Here is a 12037-nt window from a genome sequence, read left to right on the forward strand (position 1 = left end):
TGAATTGGAGCACTCAAATCACGTTCATCTTCAATTATCAAGAAATAATTTATTTGATTAAATCAATGTTTAAGTTCATATTATGCTTTTGTATAAGTTGTATTTGTAATTATTTTTTATCAAGTGTAATCTTTATTTTATTTTTAATATATTATTAATTTGAATTAAAATAATTCATGGTGTTTAATATTTTTTTTAAATAACTATTATATATATAAGTGAAAATTAAGAAATATAATTAAAAACTACTTAATACATATATATAATAACATTCAATCAACAAATTAACAAATACATAAAACATAAAAAATTAATATTTTATTATTAAAAAGATTTAGGCCGGTGAATAGTGTCTGTCTAAGCCTAAATTGAAACGGGGTAATAAACCATTGTTAGGTAGATTTGGACCGAAATCGGTCCAAATTTGGGCCGATAGGCCACTCTTGAGATGGCCTAATTCAGAACTCTCTTTGTTTCTTGAGTTCATGTCAACCAGTTCACTAGGAAATTAGTTCGGTTTGGATTTTATATTTTTGACAATAGTTAAGTCTGAACCCTCACCTCCCCCTGCAGCCATCAAAACATTGAATATCTTTTGGTACAAAAGTTCAGACAATCTTTGCTAAAATAGAAACCAAGCAGGTGAACTCAGCATAAGTATGAAGTAAAAACATTTTTGCTATATAGCTATAAGCTGTTGCAATTTTTCTGGGGAAAAATAAAAGAGGGCTTGGCTGCCGCTTCCTTTGGTTCCTCCTCTAACTATATAGGTATAAGCTGTTGCAAAAAGTCTCTCTTGCAGATATATATAAGAATGGGAAGGTCACCGGAAAAAACACCTTCATTTATGAAGATTATGTTAGAAGATTCTTCCAAGAAGCTGGTGCATCTCATTTTCACCTTTCTATTATTATTCTTTAACTTCACACACACAAACGCTCTGTACTGTGCATTTCTTATCTAGTACTTGCAACTTCTTGTCTCGTTAGTAGTTAATCTAGTTTCACTTTAACAGATGATACCACCCAAGTTTGTCAGGCTTCATCGCGGAACATTGGATAGAAAATGTATACTAAGGCCAACTGGTACACAAGATTCGTGGCCTGTAGGGACAAAACAGATCAACAAATTATTGTATTTCAAGAAAGGTTGGGAAAAGTTTGTGCAACATCATTGTTTAAGATTTGGTGACTTGCTAGTTTTTCGATACGCTCAAGATCACGAGTTTTATGTTGACATGTTTGATAAGTCCTGCTGCAATAAGGAACCTGTTACCTCTCGAAATGTTGGGTCACAGAAGGAAACTACTCCTATACTACCCAGTAAGATCATTAATTTATACATCTATGTTTTCGATTAATTAACACTAGCACACACACATAATATGCATTTTGATCTGATGCAGACCAAGGAAAGAAGGCCGATCTTATAACACTAGCTATTGACCCAGCAGAAGAGTTTATGGCAAGCTCAGAGTTTCCTGCATTCAGCAAGATTGTGAAGTCGGCTTACATGAAATTTGGTGTTTATATGGTGAGGTTCGCACCATCAGCTAATCATATTGATTTGAAGAGAATAAATACTTTATACTACTCTCTAAATTATAACAATAGTGGTACATTAGATTGATCACACTCTGCTTAAGATTCGATTCGATTGTAACAATAACATATGTATATTAATGCAGCCTGTAGATCGAGTTTTTGCAAAAAAGTTTTTGATAGACAGCACAAGAGAAGTGAAGATTGAGGTGTCAGGTAAGACATGGAGCGTTGGACTAGCGCTAGCCGGAGGCTTTTCGTGTAGGCTGAGTAGAGGCTGGGCTTCCTTGGCAACGGAAAACACTCTTAAAGCGGGTGATGTATGCGTTTTCCAACTTATCGATACTGAAGATTTTACCCTCAAACTTTCAATTTTCAGCAGCACCAGTTAAGTGTTTCAACTGTTATCCACAAGGTTTGGAACGTATTTGATGTAGTAGTGCATGGCTAGGGCTCGAATTGAATTCGAGCTATTAATTAGTAATACCTTTTTGCTTGAATGACATCCCTACTTGGGCAGGCACTTTTAAACGTGTTTAATGTGCAGGGTCTGATAAGGCTGTTGAAGCACACTTTAGCCAGGAAGTTGAAGCACATCCTAGCCAGGCTGCTATTGAATCAGCAAACAGATTTTTGTCACAGTCAAAGTATCCTTCCTATTCAAGTGTATTATCAAGGTGAAACTTGAGTGCGGGGGCAAAGAGTGGGATGCTGAGTTGAATACCTATGGTGTGACTAGCAATATAAATAATGGGTGATCTGTTTTTGCAAAGGAGAAGTCTCTGCAAATTGGTGACGCTTGTGCCTTGGAGCTGATCAACCGAAAAGATGGTCTGATCAGAGTTACAATTTTTAAATGAAGCAAGAGCCATATGCACATCATCACATATTTGTGATTGAACACACTTTATGATTTGGACTTGATCTCCCGAGTAAATTATGTGCTCTATGTCTTGAATCAATTATGTCTACTATTTGAGGCGGGGTTTGTGTTTTTATCAACATGAATGAATATGTACTGAATCGGGTATTTTGGATTCCTGTATATGTTGTGTTTGTGTCCGTTACCTATTTTACAAATAGATATTAGTACTAAATTTTCAAACTTAAAATAGTACTAGTAACATCAGTTCAAAGATAATTCTAGGCTTTCCCTGAGAGAGACAAGTACCACAATTTACCATAGATATTATAGTTGTGCAGCAGAACTTGATCAGCTACATTTTTATATAAAGCAAGGCCCTATCCTATGGCAACCCCATCTAAATTCAACTCGGGGCTTTTCCAGACATTGATCGATGGGCTTAAACTATAACTTACAAAAGCAGCTTCGATGGTGATTCAACTGATACGATCATTGAAGAAGACACCAATCAGGAGAGGACAAGTGGAGCTGAGTTGGCAGTGGAGGGATCCCAACTACCACAAATCATAGCTCAGTCACTCTAATTTTATTTATCATTTCTCATTTGTGTAATAGTGGGTAAGGTCTGACTATATATGCCAAAATATGTACTGCATGGGACAGCTTATGAATTACATTGTCTTTTCTTTCCTATTCTCTCTCTACATTTCATTCACAGATCTGTAATATTGTTCATTCTCTCGAGACAGCTCTTCTTTTCATGGCTTGTCTCCTGATTTGAACTGGATTTCACCTTCATTCTTATTGTTAGAATCTGGTAGTTCCATTATATATATATATATTATAATAAGCATCATTGGTATCAGAGCTCAGTCGATTCTCGGCCAAAAATGGTGGTTTCTAGGACAAACAAAAGCGCAGACGGAGATGACCCAGCGATTGACTCTCATCGTCTCGAAATGATTCTCAAAACCTTGCTGGATGAACAAAGTGCTCGGCTCAGCACAACTTATCAGGCTCAAGGTGCAACGATTGCTGAAAATGCCAAAGCCATATCAGATCTTAATGAGATGATAGTGGGTGTCTCTATACAGCTTAACAACCTCATGGGGGATAAAGGCAAAGGTGTTGATGACTTCAATCTCACCGGAACGTCGTCTGATTCTCACCATCGAAGCACTTCAACCAAAACCCCATACTCCCACTATTCTGCTCGCCTCACAAAGATAGATTTTCCCAGATTCGACGGAACATAGTTGAAATCATGGTTATATAAATGTGTACAGTTCTTTGAGTTGGATGGAGTGAATGACCCAGAAAGGGTGAAGTTGGCAGCCATTCATATGGAAGGGAAGGCTCTTCTCTGGCACCAGACTTACATCAAAAGGCTGGGGTGTGTGTTGCCTTCATGGACTCAGTATGTCCAAGATATAACAGCCAGGTTTAGGGAACTCTATGACGATCCTATGGCAGATCTAAAAGCTTTGAGCCAGAAAGGAACAGTGCAAGATTACCACGACAGCTTCGATGCATTAGCAAGCCGGCTCAATCTTCCTGAAGAATATTTACTCAGTTGCTATGTGGGGGGCCTAGAGGAAGAAATACAACTAGCTGTCAGGATGTTTAATCCCAGGTCGGTACAACAGGCTCTATGCCTAGCCAAGCTTCAAGAGGCCAGTGTAAAAGCAAGAAAAGCTAAAACCTTACCAAAAGCTGCTCTTCTTCCCACCCCATCAACACCCAGAAACCCTATGAACTCTAACATATTTTTGAAACCCAACACCTACCACAAAATCCCAAACACAAACACCCAAAACCCTACCCAAAACCCCACTCGAAAAACACTCACCTCAGATGAATTTAATGAAAAACGTGCAAAGGGCATTTGCTTTTGGTGCGATGCAAAGTATGAACCAGGTCACCGATGCAGGGGAAAGAAACCACGCCTGTATCATATAGAAGTAGAGGAGACAGATGATGTCGAAGAGGCTGAAACAGTAGTTGAGCAGGTGGCTGAGAATGCTGAAGAGTTGCAGTGTGCCCAGATTTCAGTACAAGCTATGGAGGGTATAAATGCATTTCAAACGATGCGAGTCGAAGGGCATCATGGGAAAAAGAACCTCCAGCTACTATTAGACACGGGTAGCACACATAACTTCATTGATTCGACAAAGGCACTAAAAATGGACTGCAAAATCGAGGAGATACCACCAATGTGGGTGAAAGTCGCAGATGGAGGTCAGCTGAAATGCCACACTATGATCAGGGGATTTACATGGAAAATGCAGGGGGTTGAATTTTCTAGCAGATGTGATTCTATTACCCTTGTGTGGAAGCAATTTGGTGTTGGGAATACAGTGGTTCTCTTCACTTGGACCCGTACTTTGGGATTTTAAAAATCTGGCAATGGAGTTTCAATATGGTGAAAGAAAGGTCAAGTTGAGAGGGGCTACAGGCAAGAAACTCAAAGGGCTACAATCAGCAAAACTCAACAAACTGATCTCTCATAATGGGGAGATTTCAATGCTGCAGTTGATTCCTAAGGATGCCTATCTCAAAACAGGTATACCGAGTAACTCAAACCCTTCTTTAACTGCTTTACTTGACTCATATGATACTGTGTTTCAAGACCCCGTATCCTTGCCTCCCGTGAGACCTGGAATTGATCACCAGATTCCCCTAAAGGAAGGGACAAACCCGATCAATTTACGCCCTTATAGATACCCAGCCTTTCAAAAGAATGTCATAGAAGAAATGATTGAAGAACTGTTGGCACAGGGGGTAATTCGACCGAACAACAGCCCGTTTGCAGCTCCGGTAGTCTTGATGAAGAAAAAGGATGGGAGGTGGCGAATGTGTATCGATTATAGGAACCTTAATAAGGCCACTATAAAAGATAAATTCCCCATCCCTATCATTGAGTAATTACTGGACAAGCTTAAAGGCACTAGGTTCTTCTCCAAAATTGATCTAAAATCGGGTTATCATCAAATTCGTATGGATCCATTGGACATTCAAAAAACGGCCTTCAAGACCCATTTCGGCCACTTTGAATATTTAGTAATGCCATTCGGCCTTACTAATGCTCCCTCAACATTCCAATCCTTGATGAACTCGATTTTTAAACCATTGTTAAGAAGGTGTGTCTTGGTCTTCTTTGATGATATATTGGTGTATAGCCCAAGTTGGGAGGCTCACCTTGAACACCTTAACGAAGTGCTGAGGTTGATGCAGTTGAACAGCCTCCATGCAAATCTAAAGAAGTGCTCCTTTGGCACGACGCAGATCCATTATCTTGGCCACATCATTTCTGAGAAGGGGGTAGAAACAGAGCCCGATAAGGTCAAGAGCATCTTGGAATGGCCCAAACCTGCCAATTTAAAACAGCTGAGGGGTTTTTTGGGGTTAACTGGTTACTATCGCAGGTTTATCAAAAACTATGGCACGATTTGCAGACCCCTGACACAGTTACTTAAGAAAGATACCTTCCACTGGGGTGAAGCAGCCAGTGCGGCGTTCGAGCAATTGAAAGTGACTATGACGACTCCACCAGTCCTGGCACTTCCTGACTTTAACAAGTCGTTTATTATTGAGACAGACGCCTCGGGACAAGGCATGGGCGCAGTCCTTATGCAAAGGGGGCATCCAATAGCATTTGTAAGCAAAGCATTTTCGGAGAAAACTATGCAACTCTCAGCCTACGAACGAGAATTAATGGCAGTGGTTTTAGCCGTCAAAAAGTGGCAACATTATTTGATGTCAAATCCCTTCACCATCAAGACTAACCAGCAGAGCTTGAAGTACATACTGGAGAGCAAATTGAACACGCCATTTCAGCAAAAATGGCTTTCAAAACTTGCCGGATTTGATTATGTGATCGAATACAAAAGTGGGGTGGAAAATAAGGTAGCTGATGCCTTGTCTCGCACTCCCAGCTCACAAGTGTTTGCAATTATGATGACAGACATTCACTCGTCATTATTGGAAGAGATACAGGGCACCTGGCAGAACGACCCCAATATCCAGCAGCTACTAGTGTCCCTGCAATCAACACCAGCTGCAAACTCAAAGTACACATGGAACGGTAGCCAACTGAGGAGAAATGGTAGGCTGGTGATTGGCAACAGCAGCATAGTGAAGCAAAAAATATTGGAATGGATGCATAATTCGAAAGAGGGAGGCCACTCAGGTGTTGAGGCTACCTACAGGAAGGCCAAAACATTATTTTACTGGAGGGGTTTAAAAAGAGCAGTTGCAAATCATGTGAGCCAATATGCAATTTGCCAGAAATGTAAGTATGATCATGCAGCATATCCCGGCCTCCTCCAGCCACTTCCAATACCCAACACCATTTGGGAAGCCATCACTATGGACTTCATAGAAGGACTACCAAAATCTCGGGGCAAAGAGGTGATCCTTGTAATCATTGATCGATTGAGCAAGTATGCTCATTTCATTCCATTGGCCCATCCCTATACAGCTCTCCAAGTAGCTCAGGTCTTTCTCGACAATGTCTACAAATTACACGGCTTTCCGGCTACAATTGTAACCGACAGGGATAAGGTGTTTGTTAGTCAATTCTGGAGGGAATTTATCAAATTGCAAGGTGTTAGGCACAATCTCTCCACAGCGTACCACCCTCAAACCGATGGCCAATCAGAAGTTCTCAATAGGTGCTTGGAATCTTATCTTCGCCGTATGTACTTCGAGAACCCCAAGGAATGGGCGAGTTGGCTACCTCTAGCTGAATTTTGGTATAACACTACTTATCATACCGCCACGAAAATGACTCCGTTTGAAGTGGTATATGGGCAACCACCACCAATCCATAGGCCTTACATCTCAGGGTCGTGCCTAGTTGAAACTGTGGACAGAAGCTTGCAACAAAGGGAGAAAACATTGGCAATGCTGAAGGAGAATTTGCACAAGGCCCAGAACAGAATGGTACAGTTGGCCAACCGAAAGCGATCCGAAAGAGAATTTGAAGTCAATGATTGGGTCTATTAGAAGCTCAAACCATATCGACAACAATCAGTTGAAAATTGAGGACATCCTAAACTAGCAGCCAAGTACTATGGCCCCTACCAAATCATAAAGAAAATTGGCAAGGTTGCATACAAATTGAAGTTACCAGCTACGGCAAAGATTCACCCAACCTTTCACGTATCACTGCTAAAACAACATCAGGGTCCCATACCCGTTCAGGAAGCAGCAACACCACCTCAGTGGTGTGATGAATCTACTGTTATTAAGTTCCCAGCTGCAGTGGTGGACATCCGGACTGTCAAGAAACAAAATCATGCTGAGGTGCAATGGCTAGTCCAGTGGGAGCAGTCAACAAGGGAGGAAACAACATGGGAAAGTGCTAAAACAATCATGCAACATTTTCCACACTTTGATCCTTGGGGTCAAGGATCCATTCGAGGAGGGAGTATTGATACGATCATTGAAGAAGATACCAATCAGGAGAGGACAAGTGGAGCTGAGTTGGCAGTGGAGGGATCCCAACTACCACAAATCATAGCTCAGTCACTCTAATTTTATTTATCATTTCTCATTTGTGTAATAGTGGGCAAGGTCTGACTATATATGCCAAAATATGTACTGCATGGGACAACTTATGAATTACATTGTCTTTTCTTTCATATACTTATCGTTATTATTTTGAAATCAAAATTCATTTTTTGGTGTTAAAATTGAATTTATACTCCAATTTATAATTTTTAAATACCACCAAATATATTTATACAAAACCTAACTAATCTTCAAATGCACAATTATATTTGACGCTATCACTCATTTATCCATTTTCATCATTTTTCCACTTCCAATATTAGGTATTAATTTTGGGAACCTTTTACTTGATTTTATATTTAGCGTCATGTTACATTATTTTGCATTTATAATTGGCACCCTATTGAAATGATTATTTTTAATGAAAACCCTAAAACATCTAATTTAGCCTAATTTAGCCCCACCATTAAATTAAACTTGTTGGGAATATCTTTCTTCTACTTGTAAGAATCACAGTAAAAGATCATATAACACAATTAATAAGTCAATCTTTTCATTCACCAGACAAAAGATCCTTGCCATGAATGTTTGCTCTGCTATATAAGTTGCGTAGTTGTACATTTATGTCACCAAGGAGTGGTTGCAGCTTCTCATGGAACTCTCTTTAATGTACAATGGAGCTCTCTTTGATTCATTTAGCAAACAAAATGAAAAATACGGGTGTTCTAAAAATCGGTGTAGACGCGGCTTAGGCGCTAGGAGGTGATAAAACGACCCGACTCGGACCTAGACGGTGATTTAGGCGTTTTTTCAAAAAATCGGGTCAAAATCGGGATTAGGCGGACTAGGCGGTTAAAAATCAGTCCTAGGCGGTCTAGGCGGAAAATAATTAAAAAAATATTTTTTTTACGTTTTTATAAATTTTATTCATTAATTTCATAATTTCACACAATACCATTCTAATTTCTTTTTCCAAACAAATATATGACAGATTGATCATTATATAATTATAAAAATTAAAAATAATATTTATATTTTTCCGATTAATGTTCTGATTAATCGGTCCGATTAATCTCCGACTTGCAGATTAATCCCTCGAATGTACCCTCACCGTCCTGACACGCCTAGCGATTTCTGGAACACTGAAAAATACTACTATCTTTGGTCTCTATCCGAATAACCGAACTAAAATTCATGAAACTGAGATCCGATCCGAGATCCAGATCATAAAATCTGATAATTGTCCGAAAACCGATATAAACCGATCCGAAAAATATCCGAACCAAAATTTAACCGAAAATAATCTGAAATACAAAATTCGATTATAACTTGGAACCAGTTAAAACCGAATAATATATTACCCGAACCGAATATGACCCGAAATAAGCAAAATTTATACTTTAAACAATTTTATGTTTATGATAACATATTTTTTTATCATATTCTTTTGTAAAAGTACAGAATATTATATTAAAAATACTAAATTAAATAAAAAGATATTTTTTAAATCTCAAAATTTGAAAAAATAAATAAGTTAAGATCCGAAATATCCGAACCGAATTTAATCCGAACATAATTTTGTCCGATCTTAATCCAAATTTTATCCGATTTTAATCCGAATTAGACCCCAACCGAATCACATCGATTCGATCCGAATGATTTTCAAATATATCATAATCCGACAGTAGATCCGATCCGAATTTAAACCGATCCAAAACCGAACTGATTATCCGAATTGTCAGGTCCAATCTAAATATTATATTCAAAATCTGAACTGAATTTAGTTTTCATGGTATTTTCTATTTTTGACAAAAGATGGTCCCGTCTGGTCTCACCTCACTACAAGTGCAATGTGCATTGTCCATCACATCAGACACAAAACCAAATTTCTTTGCTATATATATAAGCTTGTGATTATTCTTGGGAAAGAAGAGAAGGTTTAGTTGCAGCTTATTTTAGTTCTTGCTCCTACAAGCAACAACTATATATAAGCTATAGCAACAAATTACTTCTCCTGCAAACATAGATAAGAATGGGAAGAAGACCACCAGCAAGAAAACCTTCATTTATGAAAATTCTAGTCAAAGATTTCTCCACGAAGCTGGTGCATGTCATTTTCACCTTTCTATTAGTCTTGAACTACACAAACACACACACACACTAAACCTGTACATGCATTCCTGATTTGTTAATTTGCAGTTTCTTGTCTCCTAAATTTTGTTAATATTCTCTTAAGCAGATGATACCACCCCAGTTTGTTAAGCTTCATCGCGGAACTTTGGCTAGAAGATGCACACTAAGGCCTAGTGGTACAGCTGATTCATGGCGTGTAAGAACCAAACTAATGAACAATTTATTGTATTTCAAGAAAGGCTGGAAAAAGTTTGCACAACATCATTCTTTAGGATTTGGTGACTTGTTAGTTTTTCGACATGCTCAAGACTGCGAGTTTCATGTTGACATATTTGATAAGTCTTGCTGTTGTAAGGATCCTGTTACCTCCCAAAATGTTGAGTCTCAGAAGGACAATGATTCCATACTAACTAGTAGTAAGATTATTAATTTATACTCCCCGTGTTTTCGATACATGATCATTTACTATTACTAAACAAACAATGTGTGTGCATGCTTACACACTGACACATAGTATGGATTTTGATCAAAAGCAGGCCTAGAGAAGAACCTCGATCCCAAAACACCAGCTCTTGAAGCAGCAGAAGATTTCATGGCAAGCTCAGAGTTTCCTACATTCAATAGAATCATGCAACCATCTTACGTGGGACTTCATCATGGATATATGGTGAGGCTTGCACCACAGCTAATAATATTGATTTGGAGAGAATAACATGCTTTATACTACTCTGTTTTAGTATATTATTGGAATGATAATGTTTGTGTGGCCAATAAATATATATATATATTTATATGTTAACGCAGCTTATAAAACCAGATTTTGCAAAATTGCATATAAAAGATCGCACAAGGGAAGTAAAGATCGAGATATCGGGTAAGACATGGACCGTAAGGCTACGGAAACATGGAAGTAGTCATAATTTGAGTGCATGCTGGACTCAGTTGGCAAGGGAAAATGCTCTTAAAGTGGGGGATGTATGCGTTTTTGAACTTATCAATGCCAAAGATCATACCCTCAAACTTTCAATTTTCAGGAGTACCAGTTAAGTATTTGAATAGTTAGTTACCTTCAAGGGTTTTAAGTATATTTGATTCTGTAGTGCATGTCTTGGCCTGGGAATCGATTCAAGCATTTGTTTAGTCGAATGACAGCCCTAGCTTTGCAGGCGCTTCACTTCTTTTAAACTCGGTTGTGAATTAAACAAGTCACTTTTGAAAAATATGCAGTGAAGATAAAAACGGGGCGTAGTAAAGCAAGGTCTGGGAAGGGTCTTAAAGCACAGTCTAGCAAGGCTCTTACATCAGCAAACGAATTCTCGTCACTGTCAAAGTATCCTTCCTGCCCCTGTCTTGTGCATTTCACTTACTTGCGAGGAGGATATCTGGTAAGATCATATACTGGCTTGCTTGCTTCCTCATTATTGAAAACCATGGAATCGAACAAGAACGTATTAGTTTGATCAAACAAATTGTGATGCTGTGTTATGGACAACCATAGTTTGATAAGCAAAAATAAATAAAATTGATTCAAATATTTCGATGAACAATGCAGCAAGTTCCTTCAGCTTTTGTTAAGCAAATGAAGGTGACAGCAGGTGCTAAAAAGGTGAAACTTGAGTGCGGGGGAAAAGAGTGGAACGCTTTGCTCAGTAGCCATGGTAGCCATAGAAGATTATCTCATGGGTGGTCTGCTTTAGCAAAGCACAACTCTCTGCAAATTGGCGACGCTTGTGTTCTAGAGCTTATTCATACAAACGATGCTGTGATCAAAATTACAGTTTTTAAGAGCCATGTGCAACACAGATGATGTCTTTGTAGATGTATGTACTTAATTAAGCATCCCTTTTGCCTTTTGACTTATTAGCAAAACCAGAATGATATCTTTCATATGGTACAATTAGTAACACTTGTGTCATGGAGCTGATCAATAGAGAAGATGCTGTGATCAGAGTTAGAAATTATATAAGAGCCAGGTGCTATATTT

The 12037-nt window shown here is 38.6% G+C and overlaps 2 protein-coding genes across 2 annotated transcripts; both read left to right on the forward strand.

Moving 5' to 3' along the window:
* Positions 1 to 608: 608 nt before the first annotated feature.
* On the forward strand, positions 609 to 2997 carry LOC141686918 (B3 domain-containing protein REM5-like). The gene is made up of 5 exons (XM_074492018.1): positions 609 to 883; positions 1016 to 1322; positions 1406 to 1533; positions 1688 to 1928; positions 2089 to 2997. Exons 1-5 carry the CDS (start codon positions 815 to 817, stop codon positions 2220 to 2222), a joined length of 879 nt encoding a protein of 292 aa, XP_074348119.1. The 5' UTR covers positions 609 to 814; the 3' UTR covers positions 2223 to 2997.
* A 6881-nt stretch (positions 2998 to 9878) lies between these two features.
* LOC141682664 (B3 domain-containing protein Os03g0212300-like) lies at positions 9879 to 12020 on the forward strand. Its single transcript, XM_074487368.1, has 6 exons — positions 9879 to 10024; positions 10160 to 10469; positions 10587 to 10720; positions 10858 to 11095; positions 11281 to 11438; positions 11606 to 12020. Exons 1-6 carry the CDS (start codon positions 9953 to 9955, stop codon positions 11858 to 11860), a joined length of 1167 nt encoding a protein of 388 aa, XP_074343469.1. The 5' UTR covers positions 9879 to 9952; the 3' UTR covers positions 11861 to 12020.
* The last annotated feature ends 17 nt before the right edge of the window (positions 12021 to 12037 follow it).

The sequence above is a fragment of the Apium graveolens genome, chromosome 9, assembly GCF_009905375.1.
Source record: "Apium graveolens cultivar Ventura chromosome 9, ASM990537v1, whole genome shotgun sequence".
Taxonomy (NCBI): Eukaryota; Viridiplantae; Streptophyta; class Magnoliopsida; order Apiales; family Apiaceae; genus Apium; species Apium graveolens.